The 16,307-nt window shown below is 40.5% G+C and overlaps 2 protein-coding genes across 4 annotated transcripts in view; one reads left to right on the top strand and one right to left on the bottom strand.

Moving 5' to 3' along the window:
- CBR4 (carbonyl reductase 4) overlaps positions 1-7,475 on the top strand; it is a 90,386-nt gene extending 82,911 nt beyond the window's left edge. The window contains exon 5 of the mRNA XM_032413170.1: positions 7,094-7,475. Coding sequence (XP_032269061.1) covers positions 7,094-7,197 — 104 coding nt within the window. The 3' untranslated portion in view covers positions 7,198-7,475. The remainder of the gene's footprint in view (positions 1-7,093) is intronic.
- The window catches only part of PALLD (palladin, cytoskeletal associated protein), a 389,064-nt gene that overhangs the window by 18,247 nt on the left and 354,510 nt on the right, over positions 1-16,307 (bottom strand). For 2 of the 3 annotated variants that reach the window (XM_032413168.1, XM_032413167.1), the window contains exons 2-6: positions 12,718-12,853; positions 9,715-9,813; positions 8,861-8,911; positions 7,485-7,706; positions 3,453-3,602 (exon numbers count right to left, since the gene is read on the bottom strand). In XM_032413168.1, coding sequence (XP_032269059.1) covers positions 3,453-3,602; positions 7,485-7,706; positions 8,861-8,911; positions 9,715-9,792 — 501 coding nt within the window. In that variant the 5' untranslated portion in view covers positions 9,793-9,813; positions 12,718-12,853. The remainder of the gene's footprint in view (positions 1-3,452; positions 3,603-7,484; positions 7,707-8,860; positions 8,912-9,714; positions 9,814-12,717; positions 12,854-16,307) is intronic. The other variant, XM_032413166.1, reaches the window with a different exon arrangement.

The raw sequence follows: 16,307 nt of genomic DNA, 5'->3' as shown, positions 1-16,307 counted from the left end.
GATCCCAGGGTCCTGGGATCGAGCCCCGCTTTGGGCATCGGGCTCCCTGCTCAGCGGGAAGCCTGCTTCTCCCTCTCCCACTCCGCCTGCTTGTGTTCCCTCTCTCACTGTGTCTCTGTCAAAATAAAATCTTAAAAAAAAAAAAAAATTCAGCTTTGACTTTTCAAATTTTTCTCAGTGCCTTATATCATGCTTCTTTTAAATCATGTTTTTTTTTAAAGATTTTATTTATGAGAGAGGGAGAGGGCGTGCATGCGCATGAGCGAGTACTAATGGGGGAAGGGGCAAAGGGGGGAGAAGCAGGCTTCCCGCTGAGCAGGGAGCCCAATGTGGGGCTCGATCCCAGGACCCTGAGATCATGACCTGAGCCATCCAGGTGCCCCTCAAATCATGTTTTAATTCACAAATTACAAGAATGGCAAAATACCTTAATATATAATAACATAAAGTAGAGATTAAAACTGTTAAACATTTCTGTTATGGTATTCCTATAAGCAACAAAGAATAACTTATAGCAAGGATTAAGTAAAAAAATGGTCTGCTGTTTGTCATGGTTTAAATACCTCTTTGTCTTTCTAATGGGTAGTGAAGTCTGTCCAGTTCCTAGGTGATAGCTCACAAAACGTACATCGGGTATATCTGCACATACCTGCTACTGAAGACGCCAGGAGAGAGCGGGAGTTCTATTCTTGAAATTAAAATCAACCAGGCAACATGCTGACACTTGGAATAGCAATTAATACCAAGTACCCTAAATATAAAAATTCTTTCACAGCAATTTCCATCTGAGGTCTACATGCCCACTTTTAGGATTTCCTCAGATTCTCTTCACAAGTTTCCACTCCTATGCCTGCCTTTGCTCATTTAGGTAGAAAAGGAGACATAATTTAGTCTTACCCCCTTTAATTAGAATACGGGCTGGATCAGCTAACCTTGAGGGGCAGCTGGAATTCTAGGTTTTGGAACTGCTTTGGTTTCTGTGCCCTCTGGAGTTCTTGGACTCTTTTGCTGCCTCTGACAGACCAGAGCAGTCATACTCCTGTTTGCTGAAATCACATGGGATATTCTGTTCTGGGCCGGGCTCTTGGCTACCTGACATAAACTGGCCCACTTCTCTTTCTTTGTCTTCTCTTCAAAGGGAAGAGGCCAAGAACGAGAGAGGGTTAACTTTGGGACGTGTCCTGGGATCCAGGATGTGTCCTGAATTCACTGGGGACTGAAACGAGGGCCTTGACAGCTCTCTTTTGGGCCTTCCCTTGGCCCTGAGTGTGCTGGGAGCAGAGCAACTTCCCAGCTTCATGTGTGGCTCCTGTCAGCTGTGCTGGGGGTGCGGCCCGTCGCGAGCCCACGGCTCCCCACGGCGCCCCCCGCCCAGGCCCACAGCTGTGGCAGTTGTGGCAAAGCCACATCCGCTGCCTGGCGCACTCCTTTCCCATGGGGGTGGTAAAAAGGAAAAGCCAGGAGGTCAGAGGACCACACACCGGCAACATGTTGGGGAGAAACTCCATCCCGAACTGACTTGCTGGCTCCAGCAGTAGGACTGGAATATCTAGAAACAGAACCATCCTTTACACCCTAATTCCACAGGCTTCCGCCCACTTTCAGGGCTGCTGCTTTAAGACAGGGTTATTAGTGTCTCTGAATTAAAATAATGACAATAACGAGCTTTTACTGAAAGCCTGTTCCGTGCCACGTAGACGGAATGCATGACTTAAATCCATATGATTATTCTCGTTTCATAGAAGAGGAAAGAGAGGTTAGGTGACTTGCTAAAGGTCACATGAGTGGTGAGGGGCAGAGGCAGAAATTCAACTCAGATCTGTCTGATGCCAAAGTTCATGCTCTTAACCCCTGAACTCCACGTGTACACTTAGGCTTTTCAGTAGCACCAGCACTATTCTGCATTTCTGGTCTTTGTTGTGTCATTTCATTTTTTTTATTTCTTTCCCTTCCTCCTCTTCTGTGTTCCTAAGGGGATCTTCAGCAGCCCTCCTTCATCTAGTGACTTCATCATAACCTGTCAGTAGTTTAATGCTTGGAGGCTGGCATGTAGTCTCCAACTCTGCTCATGGCCAGGAGAGTCCCTCCCCGTTTAGATTTTCCACATGTAAAACTACATTAGTGTAATTTGAAGAAGACTAGAAGCAGACTCATAATTGCAATTTTACATTTATGTTCTTTGTTCTAGAAAACCACGGACTCCAATAACGGTTTAAAACATTCACTAAGAAAAATGCCTCAAAATTAACATCAGGACCAGGACCGGCAAGTGCTTAAGGAACACAGTTAATTCAATCTCTTATAATACATTTCAACCTTTCTAGGGGAGAGAGGGATAAAGGACCTAGCATGAAGAAAAATTCTGGTTTTTGAGTTCTCCACTATTATTTTAATAGGCAGAAAACTGAAAATTGAAATTTGTTAATAGTCAAGGAAACATACTAAAATTATAATAAGAAAAAAGCAAGTTCCACTTCTTTTCACTCAAATCCTCCAAACATGAACACAAAGTATTACAATGTAACTTTTAGTAAAAGTTGTGCTTTTGACCTTTTTCAAGGTGACGGTCATGTATTCACTGATTGAAAAATTAGAACCTCAAGAAAATGCATATTTAATATGGAAACTTGTGACTTCTGCTGACTTTGTAAAATTACCCTGTCATACATTGAGCTCTGAAGGTACAAAATCACGTCTTACTCATTTTTGCATCCTTCCTACCCAGCACAGTGCCTAAAACATACCTGACACTCAGAAAAGAACTTGCAGGCTTGACTTAGGAACCTGATACCCAGTAGCTGCCTATTAAATTCTAAATAGTCAGCTGATTTTTTGACCCTAAATCTAAGGGCAAAAACAAGAGAAAACATTTGGATGGAAACTAATCCTGAATGCCATACATAGATGCTATCAAAATTATAATTTGTCTACATTTACATACTTAAATTCCATTGAATTAAATAAGTGTATGTATTTCTTTAAATTTAAATATTTTACTTTTTGAGGATTTTTTTACTACAGCATATTTATGTATGCCACTCACTATCCTTTTCTCCATTTTTTTTCTTCAAGAACTTAATCCTATCTGAAATGATATTATTTATGTATGTGTTTACTGGCTTATTTTCTACCCCAGGACTTTGTTCTGGCCACCACTGCAAGCCCACCACCGGCATAAGAAATGTACCTTTCAGGCACTGATTAAGATTTGTAGGACGAACACACATCTGCACTGGAATTATTCATGTGAAAAACACCTGATGGAATAAGTAAATACTAATGAAATAAAGAATTTTTCTATCCTCTGAACCAAAATGGATGTAGAATTTGGGGAGATAGTTTCAAGTCAAAGAAATGATTCCACCTTTTAATTAAACAGTTCCTTTCTCCAAATAAATGCCTGTAAGTGCTATGCACAGAACTGAAGCCAGACCTATACCCTTCATCTTTACCTGAGGGTTTGCAGCCATAATTGTGTAATTGCCGTCATCATCTAGGGTGGAGGCCGTGGTGTGGAGAGAGCAGGTCCCATCAAGATCTCTTTGAATGGTGTAGTGATCGTTCTTTGGAGAGATCTGTTTCCCATCTTTAAACCAATAGATCTGTGAGAGGAAACAGTGATGGAAGATTAAGGATGTGTGTAGTACTACTCTATTAGGGGGATTGGTAAATACTAACTGTGGCCTGCAGAGCTGATCAGAGTTTTCATGTTAAAATGTTAAACAGAACATCTTAATAGGAAATTGACTTTTGAGTGAAAAAACTAGGTAACAAACAGGTTTAATTCTATTTTAGTTTTTAAAAATTATGTATCTTTTTAAAATTTTAAAATGTATATAAGTATTCACATTATTCACATATTTTTTACATATTATTTATATGGACGGATCTATATTGAACGTGGACAGTGGTTAGTTCTGGGGTGGCTCTACAGGCGTTTTTCTTTTTGCTTCTATTTTCACATGTACTAAATGAAATGCACTGAAGGAAAATGTGTTACTTGTAAAGCAAAGGGAAGAAGGTAAAAAGGTTATTTTAGAGAATAACAGTTGAACTCTAGCCATTCCGCTGAATTGTGTTAGACCAAATGGCAGTGAGGAAGGAGCAACAGTTAGGGGTTGGTGATGGGTGAGCTCTACTGCTTTAACTCTGGGCCAAGGAGCAGATGCTCAAAGGGGGCGCCTAGGTGGCTCAGCCGGTTAAGCAGATGCCTTTGGCTCAGGTCAGGATCCCGGGGTCCTGGGATTGAGTCCCGCATCGGGCTCCCTGCTCTGCGGGGAGCCTGCTTCTCCCTCTGCCTGCCGCTCCCGCTGCTTGTGCTCTCTCTCTCTGTGTCAAATAAATAAAGTCTTTAAAAAAAATTTTAAAAAAGTTTGTCCACTCTCCCCACTGTTAAAGAAAACACAGTAGTATTTAAACTTACAATAATTTTCCATAATATTTTAACTTGGTTTGATAGAAAATTAAATGTGAAGAATAAAGTAAAAATAAATCTGGACTAAATAACACATTTTAAAATGGTCAGACTACCTCTTTTGCAGGTCCTACCACCCTCCCTGATCTGTAAATAGAATCACTGGTCCGCGGATCCCCTATGATTTAGTTATTATGTCTGGCAGCGGAGACATGGGCCATAATGATGAATCACGGCCACCGGCCCTCACGTGACTGAGGTGCTGAACCAGTCAGTGCCTGCGTCAGCCCACCTCCAGACTTAATGGTTAGGGAACTAAACAAATCCCCTCTCTAAAGCCGCAACAAGTTCTCTGTTGTCAGCTGCTGTTCCTGGCATCCTAAAGCATTCCTAACTCATTCCTAGCAGAAGAAACCCACTTCAGAACCTTCAGTTTTTAAAATGAACTTCTTCCTTAATGTAAATCCATATGCAAATTGAGACCACAACTGGCACTCAAATTCAGCTCTCTATGAAAGCCTCTGAATCTGAAAAATCTCTTTGAAACTTATATTTTAAGAAAGGAACAGCTAGAAGTGTATAGCACTAAATAAGCGCATGAATAATAATTGGGATCTGACTGCTGAAACTTTTCCAACCCCTATTTTTTCAATTAGCTCTGAATTTACAGACTATATTATTAATCTCCAGAATCTAAAAATGGATCAACTAGACTCATAACTCTCAGTTCTAAAAATTAGATAAAGCATGATACTTCATAACTATCATTGGTGGTTTTATGTTTTCTGATGGAACAAAGAAGCTGTGATTAGTATACAATTTCTTCCTTTTGCATTCTTGCCACTATGCCAGGTCTTCAGACTTGTTTCTTTCCTTTAATCATACTTCTCACCTTCATTGTACTTGGAATACGACTTTCAAATGAGAATTAAAAAGAAGTAGTTCCAACAATTTTACCAAGACTGCTAATCAGAGGGAAGGGGAGAGTACAAGAGATGAAAACAGGGGGAATTAGAAATTCTTTCCCATCTTCTCATGTTTCCATATGGAACAAGCATGTCAACGGCAGAATACAATTAAAAAAAAATAAGCAAAAAAAAGGATGTATTTTTTTTAAACATGATGAATATCCCATACTTTAATAGTCCTAACGTAATTTATATACCATGTGTGGAAGAAAAAGAACCGCATTGAGGACAGGAGGGAGGAAGGGGAAGAAGGAAGGAAAGGTGAAAGAAGACAGTAAAAATTCTTAAAAAATTAAGCCTCTTAAAGTTGTGAAACATTTAAATTCCTACTAGAAAAGCAGAGTTATGTTAAAACACAACAGCTCATCTTTCAGGTGAACACAGCGTTCTTTAAAACAAGAAATTAGTGATCTTAGAACTTAATTAATGACCTTAAACCTTGAGTAAGATTTAAAAATAACAAGGGATCTTTGTGAAGATTTTGGAAGCTTAACATACAATTTCTTGTTGAGTTTCATTCATAAGCTGCACATTTATTTTTAGTACATGAATTTGTTATGTTTGTGAATACAGAGCAATTATCCAAATTATGCCAAGAATAAAGAAGTTTTCTCTAACAGTTTATTATTATAAAAGTCTTATCTTATTAGAAGGTAGATATGCATTTGAAAACTTAAGGCTATTTTCTTTGCTTTTTCTCTGTGATACCACTGTTAAGCTTTTAATTTCAGTGAGTGTATTTTTCATTTCTATATGCTTATTTTACAAATTTGCTTGGGCTTTGGTACTGTCCTGTTAAGTTTCTATTTCTTTTATTTCTTTATTTTTATTTTTTAAAAAGATTTTTATTTATTTGAGAGAGAGAGAGAGAGAGTGAGCAAGCATGAGTGGGGTGAGGGGCAGAGGGAGAAGCAGAATCCCCACTGAGCAGGAAGCCCGCTGCGGGATTCGATCCTAGGACTCTGGGATCATGACCTGAGCTGAAGGCAGACACTTAACCCACGGAGCCACCCAGGTGCCCCCAGATTCTCTTTCTTTTAAAATTGTTTCAATCATTTTAAACATAGTTATTTTATAGTTTGCTTAAGGCCGTTCAATAGTGTGTAATACTTGAGTTTCTATTTTCTTGTTTCTTTTGCTATTGATTCTCCTTATCGTTGTTTCCCATATGGTTTGTAAGTTTTTACTGTGAATTTCTTCTTCCTCCCTCTTAACCTACCGAAGTTTGATATGCCCCAAATTGTGAGAGTGTTCTCTAGGGCAGTTTTTGCTTGCGTCTGCCAGAAACAAGGATTTTAATCATCCTGGACTAAATTTCATATTAATTTTGCAGCTTTTGGCTTCATATCATGTGAAAGTCTAAATGTGGAGTTTCCATTTCTCATGGGCACCTTTTTTATTCTTTTCTTCCAAGTTCCAGGGAAAAGTGTAATTCTGTTTATTGCTTTCTGGACTAGTGAGCAATTATTCTCGCCTCCCTTTACAGACTGGGCAACTCCTTATCCAGCTGTTTCCATGTGTCTGTAGGAAGAGGGCTTCCATCTAGGTCAGCCTAGTCCTCTTGAGTATCAGAAGTTCCTCTGAATATCCTTTCTCAACAGTATTCTGGCCCCTAGCCCCTTTGTAAATACAGGAAGCTTTGGTTTTGTAGATTAAAGATCTGAAGTTTTTATAATCCATGGTAAGCACTGCTTCTCTACATGATACACAGCATGGGGTTCGTGTTCAAGCCTGGCCGCTCACCAGCTCCCTGACCTTGGACAAGTTAATCAAACCTCACTGAGCTCAGTTCTGTCACCTGCAGTTTGGGAGTGACACTGATAACATCACGTGAGTAAATGCTGTAGGTGTACGAAAAGCTCTTGTCGATTAATTGTTATTCTCTTATTCTATTCTTCAAACCCAAACTCTACTCTTCTACTCTTTTTGGTTTCTAATGCTTCCTGAGGAAGGCCCTGAACTTAAATAGTACTTCGAACATTTTACATCATGGGTCCTGAGAAAGGTAGTCTGTATCTCTTCCTCCTATTATACACACTGTATTTTGGAAGCTAAACTTCCACAGAAAACAGAACTCTTAAAAAGCTATGTTTTCAGCTTACCTTTGGCTTTGGATTCCCAGTCACCCTGCATGTGAAAGTTACAGGCATTCCCTCAAAGATCTTGTAATGTTTCAGCTTCATCTCAAAGAACGGTGCCACTCCATTTTCCACAGGCACGTCCCCATACTGAATGTCATCACCTGATTCATCCACAGGAGACCTTTCTAGCCTGTACTCGATTTCACTGATGAGCCTCTGTTCACAGCTGGAGACTTTGTATTCCTGTATCAGGCGGGAAAAGGTCATGTTAGCAACCTCAGTCCCTTGTGGTCCCACGTGTCTCAGGAGTCTTATTCTCCTCTCCAATGAGGCACTCAGAAGACAGTGATCTTTTTACCAGAGACTTAAAAACAAGTCTGAGCCCAACTCAATTCCATATAAAACAAAAAACATCTGGAAGTAAGTATATATGATATTTCAAATTGTCTTCAGGTCTTATCCTCCTCCTCCCCCAAAAAACTATGAAGATGAATTTCTTTCTCTTTTCTCTTGGGGGGTGTGGGGAAAGAAAGAAAAAGGCAACAGCTTTGTATTCCTAAACTGTTCATAAAAATAAAACACGATGGACACCGGTTTCTTTCTGTAGGTGAAAGCTGTGCAGGGCAGTGCCACGCTTCAGAAAGGTGACTGTGCGTGGCTAGCAGCTGCAGGGTTACACAGCATTTCATCAAGCGGATAATGGAAAACACGGCATTTTTTTTCACTCCTAATAATCCTCAGCCACATAGCCTCTGAACTCCTCCTCAGCTTTGCAGCTAGTAGGAACTACTCTCCACCCTCTTTAAAAGAAAAATGGAATTGACAGTCCAGTCAAAATTCTGATTAAAAAGACAAAAGCAGAGTAGCCATCAACATCCTATGGTGATGAAGGGGGATCCTACAGTTCACCTGCTTACAAAAAGCACAATGGAAACAAGGCAGCCCATTATAAAATACTGTCTTTAGTAACAAATAAAAGATGTTTTACTAGGTTTTCTCATAAAGAAGCTACCCCACCTTTGAAAAACTGTTGTCTTGAGGGAAGAAATACAAGAGTATGAGTAAAACTGCAAAAAAATACAGTTGTTTTAATTACTATCAAATTAATCAGTTTAAGAATCAGCGCGTTTCCCCCCAGAAAGGTGTAACAAATGAGAGACTTTTAACAATTTACAGTTCAGAGTATTCAATGGTGACAGAATCAAATTCAAGTTTGTAATATACGACAAAAAGCACACTACAGTAATTCTGTTCATCTGATACTAAAACAGACACTGGTCATAGTATTTGTAATTAATACGTGGCAGTCAAGATAGATACACAGGTAAACAAGGAAGAACACAAGAAACAGATACAGTGAAAGAGACCGGAAGGAGAAGAAAGGTGAAAAGCTTAACCTTTTGACCGTCCAGAGGACTCCCTACAGAAGCATGAGGAGACCCAATTTCCTGTAATGGTAGAAAAAAAGAAGTGAAGACTAATAACAGAAATAAGAATCTAGCAAGATTTCTAGTTTTCTTTTTTAAGTGAAATTTTTGTGGTAGCAATATTTAACACAGAAAAATCTTCAGATACTGAAGGCAGAGCTGTTTCTCAACATCTATGAGAGTTTACTTGATCCTTTAAACGTTTTAAAAAGCTTTCTTTAATCTTGAGACTACATCTGGAAACTCCAAGCAGAAGCAGTGGAGATTATAAAACAGCTTACATCAAATCCATGAAGGGACTTTTTTTTGGCGGCAGCGGGGGAACAAAAATAGCAATTTAGGTTTTCTGCTGATTAGTGATTTCTAACTGTATATGTGAAGGAAAAGAAAGACATCATTTTTTCTATACACAGATATTTTACTTTGACTAGATGTTAAGAACATAACTGGAAATATTCACTACCTATTTCACACAGTTTCAGTGAAAATATGTTTCTCCCCAGAGACGGTTTTGCATTAAAGCACAGGATGGGAAAATCAGAACGATACTTGAAAGGAGACTAAACTGATCAGTAAGAAAATAAAAAGAACAGGTATCACTGACTGAAATAACTCTTATCAGTCACGTAACACACCTGCCTGGCACACGCTATGTACTCAGTAATTATTAGCTATGAGCTTGACTGGTGATATTAATACTGCTTTTCTTTGACTTGCCCTCTACTTCCCACAGAACTGATCCCAAGAACAGTGTCCATAAAGAGGATGGGTAGAGGGGACAGAATAATTACTATTTTTCTAATTAGTCCAGAGGAACACAGTACCTGATTAGCTGTTTCCTCTTCTGGCTCCTGAATATTAAAGACAGCTGCACTGTCAGCACCTAGCAGTCGACGAGCCATTCTCTCTTCATAGGTGAGCCTCTAAGCAAAGTAGTCACAAAAATTACAAAGTTAGAAAATTCATAATTACATACTGCCTCACGATAAGGAATTTTAAAAAATGAGTTTTGGTGTTTTCTGTAACTATTTTCTCTCAACCTTCAGATGCCTGTATGTAAAAGGGGTCTGTTTCTTTCCCTTCCTCCTGGTGTTCTGTCACCTCCCCTTCCGGTCTTAGTGGCTTAATCCAGTGTTGGGGGCCACCAACTGGTACAGCCCAAATTCAAGGTGAATATAATAACCAAACAAGGCAGAAGCCACACAGAAAATAGCTGTCATATCCTCATCCTTCATGACACATACAGAGAAAAAAGATATTCAAATAGCAAAATTTTTTTTAAAGGAAATGTTCTTTCCATAGCCACCCACAAGCTTCAAACCAGCCTAGTGGGCTCCCAGCCTCTGGTAAGGGAAGTTTTAGACCAGCAGGCAGCGGGGGTCCCCTCTGCTTGGGGTTCTCAGCTCTACGGACATTTCCTAGGCTGCTGTGTAGCAGGTGAATGTAGGCCAATGTAAGGGTCCAAAAAGAACGGTCGCACATGGCTGAATTAGCAAAAGGACTGCGAAAGATACTTGCCAAAGCTAATATCCATAATTCGAGATTCTGCTCAGGGGCGGACTGCTTGCTTGCCCATCAGGCAAAGGGGCAACGTTTTTGCATCTAGCAGCCAGGACTCTAGATTTGGCCAAAACATATTTGTGGAGCCATTCTTACACAGAAGAAATGCCAGTGTTTTTGTTCTGTCTGTTGGGCTGTTTCCTGCCTTTGAGTTTTGGTTCTAAAATGCCTTAGAATTACAGGTCTGGGAAGAACTTTCAGAGACCCTCTGTCCCATAAACAAGTGTTTGATTCAAAATAGAGAATAATTAGTAAGGCAGAATCTTAAAAAAATACAGAAGTTATTTCAGTAAACTTCCCAACTTCTGAACATAGATGCAAATTCTATTGGAAACTCTCTAATCAGGAAAATATGTTGAATAAATTTACAATTTCCAGTAATTGCTGGTTCTAGTCCCAGCTGAAACCGGGAAGTGAAACAAGTCAGTGCCAAATGACAAACAGTCCTAAAGTTCGTATTATTTCATTTACTAAAGAAGGGGTGGGGATAAGACGAGGTAGGTGTTTGGTGCATGGACTGTCTCAGTCCAAGTATGTTATTATTTAAATTAATTTTCTCACATCTGTTAAAGAATCACTGAATTCAATTTTCAAAAAGAGTTTTAAATACCTGCTCTCTTAAAAGCCTTCCTAATGTTTTCATGGAGAACTGCATCAACATCAAAGGTAGGACTGGAGTAATGTCCACCCTTTTCCTTACAAGCAGAAATATCACTTTGATACCTAGTCCTTTGCCAGAATGCACCTGCTACCAGTAAAAGCCAAATTTACTTCAGTTTTGTTTCTAAACCACTAGGCCATGTGGATGTCCAAGCCCTGTCCACAGAAGCCAAAAATAAGTAACAGAATAATATGCAACACTAGGAAAAAGTTGTCCTTTTAAACTCTCAAATGTGGAAATCTGTGGAACTTGTTGTGAATGTCGTCTGCTGCTAAACAGATCGATAAACATATAATATACATAGTATACTATAACAACGTCTTAAGTCTCTTTAACCAAGAGAATCTTAGTCCATAAGGAATATTTAAACAGAGACCCAAAAAACCCCCAAAAACTGGAGAAATGCCTCTACTTGGCTTGAGTAAGTTCCCATAAGTATTTGTTTTAATCTTTCAAAGGCTTTAGTTGACAGAGCCAGGGGAAACTTCCAGAGTATGCACATTTACACATGCAATTACTTATTTCAGGGAGAAAAATATTTTCCCTTTGTTAAAATCTTCTATTCTCAGTGAAATGAATGACCAACACAAGATCTCATTAGAATTTTAATCTTCCTGAACTCAGATTAGGATGCCCTAATAATTAAAAGCAGCATTCAGCACCCCTCCTCTACCCTCCACCTTTCCAATCAAACATGCTCTGTTCTCACATTTTTATTTATCAATGTGTGAGAATTAAAATTCCTAGAAAACATATTTAACATAGAGTGCTTTCTACTCTGAAAAAGGTATCTGAGAGGAAGCTTTTATACAAAGAGGCCCTTTTCTTCTTCTGCTTAAGAGCCGGACCAATTTTTCTGGTGGTAATTCCAAAATAAAGCCACCAAAGGCTCCTTTTCTTCACCGGGGAAATCTCATTTGTGAGACTTGTTCTTCCTGTCCCCTTAAAGATACTCGGATGTAGTAAGAGGAAGGGTTAGTAAAAAACGAGAAACAGCTGGTGAGGAAACATTTAAGTCCGATGGTGAAAACATCTTCTGCACATATATCGTTTACCAGATCTGCTGTACAGAGAGAACAATACCGTGCAACAAGCGTTACTCTTTCAGATTACCGACTCAGTATCTAGTAATGGTCTACCAGAACAGTACTGGACTTCAGGGCTCATTTCCTCAGTAAAGATAGTCTTCGTGTAGAAGGAGTACATGCCAGAGAATCCCATCCTCCTTTTGGTACTTGTGGTAGATATAGATCATTCCAGAGCATACCTTCCCCCTCCTACCCAGCCCAGATTTGTTCCCTTTTCTTTGTAATGCTGCAATTCCTCATTTGTTTTACTTCCCACCTTAAAATCAGCCCTTCCTCTTTATCTCCAACTTGCTCACTTCACTCCAAGACTGCAGGAAAGAGTGGAGGCCAAGTAGAGGGAAGCCTTTCCACTTTTCTCCCTTTTCCCCAGATTCAGGCCATAATGCTAAGAAGAACACAGATTTAGGGGTAATGAAATCAATTTTGTGGACAAAGTACAAGAACCAAAGTGAAGGAAGAGCTCTCTGATGTGGGCAGCTAATATTCCAAGTTCAGGCCCCAAATCCATCTCTGTGTACCGGCTGGCCATTGTTCAGGAGGTCCTCCTTGAAGCGAAGTTTTCGTTCCAGGTCTTGAATGACAGCATCCTTTGTGCCTTGAATCTCCTCATCAGAAGCTATTCTAGCAGTTCTATTGGCCTTCTTTGGAAATCCCCTGCAGGACAAAAGCACAAGGCAGTGGAGTCACTTGTCAGGCACATAAATCCAAGTCAAACATTCAAGTCCAACAAAGACAGTACAATGTGTCAATGTCAGTGCCCCCTCTTCTCTAATGCTATGTCTATTCCAGTTAATTATGGAAAGAACCATGGAAGCCGGTTTCGCTGTTTGGGTAACACTAACTGGAACCAGTTTTCAGAGAAAGTGGACATACTTTAGGGAGTGTGTCTCAGTGGTTAGAGAAATGCCAAGAATAGGGAAGGCTTGTGTTTCAGTCCCAGGGAGGCAGCAATGTAAAGTGAAAACACAATGTGATTTGTAATCACAGCTGGGTTTAAAATCTGGCTCTGCCTGGTATTAGGTTTGTGACTTTGGGCAAGTTTCTTAACATTTCCTATAAATAAGTATAAACATATATACCATAGATGGCTATTGAGAAGATTTGAGAGAGAACATATTTCTTTCATACTTTCATAAGTTCAGTCCTTCTGATCCTTTGCAATCAATTTATTCAACAACAGTGTCTAGCTCATTCTAAGCAAATATTGTTTGTTATCTTCCCTTCTATCCTGATTTGATTAGAGGAGGAGGCCAATGTTATAAAAGGTCTAGTTTATGCTAAAGGGCCCTAGAAGGTCTGTAGGTCCTGCTGTGCCTGGTACCCCCCAACACCCCAAGCCTCCTAAACCTCCTGGAGAGCCTGGGGCTCTTAAATAAGTGACACCTCAGAACTCTTCTTTCCCAGGGCAGCAACAATGCCCTGGGCCATGTGAGCCAGGGGTCACTGGGTACTGGATGCTTGATGGGCATCACTTTTGTTGGTGCCTTAAGCAATTTGCTTCCTACTTCCCTTCCTTTTCCCTCATAGGGCTGTGGGTGAAGATTCAAGAGAAACAGAATATACTATACGGTAGTGAAAATGAATGACCTGTAGCTACCCATTATCGCCCAAGTTGAATTTCAAAGATGTAATGTCGAGTTTAAAAAAGCCAAGTTAAAGAATACATAAAACATGCTCCCATTTATCAACAGACAAAAGCTAAGCAGTCTTCTGCCAGGGTAGGGGTTCTCAAAGGGTGGTCCTTGGACCAGCGGCACCCACATCACCTGAGAAACTGTTAGGGATGCAGATTTTTGGACTCACTCCTGACCTACTGAATCAGAAACTCGGGTTAGAGTCCAGCAATCTGTGTTTTAACAAGTCCTCTAGGTGATTCTGATACATAAAAAAAGTTCGAGAAATAAACAGGGAAACATACATACATAAACCATTAAGACAAGAGAAGGATTAACTCAGATATTCAGGGTAGTGGTTATCTCTCTGGGGGGCAGTTGTGGATGTGACTGGGGAGGGTGACATAGGGAGCCCTCAAAGGTACTAGAAACAGGCATGATTTTTATTATTATTCTTTTAAACTATACATATTCCTTGTATATGCTTCCTTATTTGTATGTTTTATAAGAAGACATTTTTAAGTTAAAAGAAAGGTTTACTGCAAATGTGTCAAGGCACCATGTGCTGGATACCACGTCACTGATAAGGTAGAAAGCCCTAGTAAGGCTGAGGATGTAAATTAACACCAAGGTTCACCAAACTCTCTGCTTCTCACCATTTCACCCAAAAATGCCCGGAACAAGACAGTCACTACACTGGCAAGAGAAAACAGAGTATCCTGTAACCGCGGTGCACTCCGCCCTCAGCAGTAATACCGTGGAGTCCTGAGGCCTGTGCCCCTCCCGTCCGTTCCCGTTTCCTTGCTGAACTTCCCCGGATTTTGTGGGGTGTTCACCCTCCAATGTGCTTGGAGGTGACCCCCTCCCCAAACTCAGGGGTGACTGACCTAAGTTGAGTGGTCTCAATCCTGTGGACAGTGGTTTGTGTGGCTAGAGGCATGTGGGAGCCTGGCTGCTGAGATGGGGGCAATGGGGAGGGGCTCTAGTTAAACATTTCTCACCTCTACAAGCAACACACAGGAAGAAATGCCCCCCCCCCCTTTTACTGGCTACCACTGTGTCCAAACGCCCCAAACTGCCGCACTCACACCGAGCATAAGGGGAGAACCCGCAACATGCTGATGGCGGCAGCTTGGAAAGACAGAGACCCCGGAGCCCTGATGATGTTTCTGGGACACGGGTGACCTACCCGTGGAGTCGCCTGCCCCCACACTTGTTATGTAGATCAATAAACCAGGAGCATTTAATCTATTGGTAGTCGAGTCTTCTGATGCCTATCGCAGAAAATACCCTGACAGCTTTTCCAGATTCTTCCTTTTCTAGTCGTAGGGCAAATGGAGGGGGTTAAACACTGGTATTAAAGAAAAGATTGTGATATCGTATCCTACTGCCTGGGAATTGATCTTGGTTTTTAAGGAGTGGGGCAGTGAAGCTGTGACACATGAACAGCAAGAGCCACAGGAATCATGACTTCTAACCTCAATTTTTAGAACCATACAATCCTTCAATGAAAATGTGTATTCTGTGCCAGCCTTTCTGGGCCCGGCGCCTCTGGCCCTTAGGACAGATGTGGTCAGCCTGCAGGCTTCAGTTTAATGTCCCCTCGGAAAGGAGGACCCTGACCAAGTCTACCCATTAGTTATTTATATCATGTTTCTTTTCTTCATAGCACTCATCAAACTTTATTAATATATGTTCTTGTTAATGGTCTCTCTCGCACCCTGCCTCTCTGGTTAATCACAGTGCTTGTCAAACAGCAGACCCGAAAATAATATTCATGGAGTAAGTGAATGGATGTACTATCTATCTTCACTTTTTTTTTTTTTTTAAAGATTTTATTTACTGGGGACACCTGGGTGACTCGGTTGAACATCTGCCTTCGGCTCAGGTCATGATCTCCGGGTCCTGGGACCAGGCCCCGAGTCGGGCTCCCTGCTCAGCGGGCAGTTTGCTTCTCCCTCTCCTCTGCCCCTTTCCCCCTGCTTGGGCTCTCTCTTTCTCCAAATAAGTAAGTAAATAAAATCTTTTTTTAAAAGATTAAAAAAATTTTTTAAATCTTTTTTATTTTATTAATAATTATTTATTTCAGTTATTAATTATTTAATTTAATTATTATTTAAATTATTGTTAAAATTAATTAAATAATTTTATTAATTAAAAAATTAAAATTTTAAAAAATCTTTTTAAAAATTTTACTTGAGAGAGGAAGAGCAGGGCTGGGAAGGGTGGGTGGGGAGGGAAAAAGGCAGAGGGAGAAACAGACTCCCCACTGAAGAGGGAGCCCGACTCAGGGTGATCCCAGGACCCTGGGATCATGACCTGAGCCGAAGGCAGATGCTCAACCGACTGAGCCACCCAGGCGCCCCTCTATCTTCACTTCTGATCTCTCTCTACCTTCCTCCCTCAGGCAAGAAAAATTGTCCCAAAGCCATCTATATTCAAACCACATGTAAAAAGTCAGGCTCAGAACACATACAAATTACACAGTTTTGGAA

The sequence above is a fragment of the Phoca vitulina genome, unplaced genomic scaffold, assembly GCF_004348235.1.
Source record: "Phoca vitulina isolate PV1807 unplaced genomic scaffold, GSC_HSeal_1.0 scaffold14, whole genome shotgun sequence".
NCBI lineage: Eukaryota > Metazoa > Chordata > Mammalia > Carnivora > Phocidae > Phoca > Phoca vitulina.
Note: the sequence above shows the minus strand (reverse complement) of the source record. Positions and strands in the feature narration are given on the sequence as shown.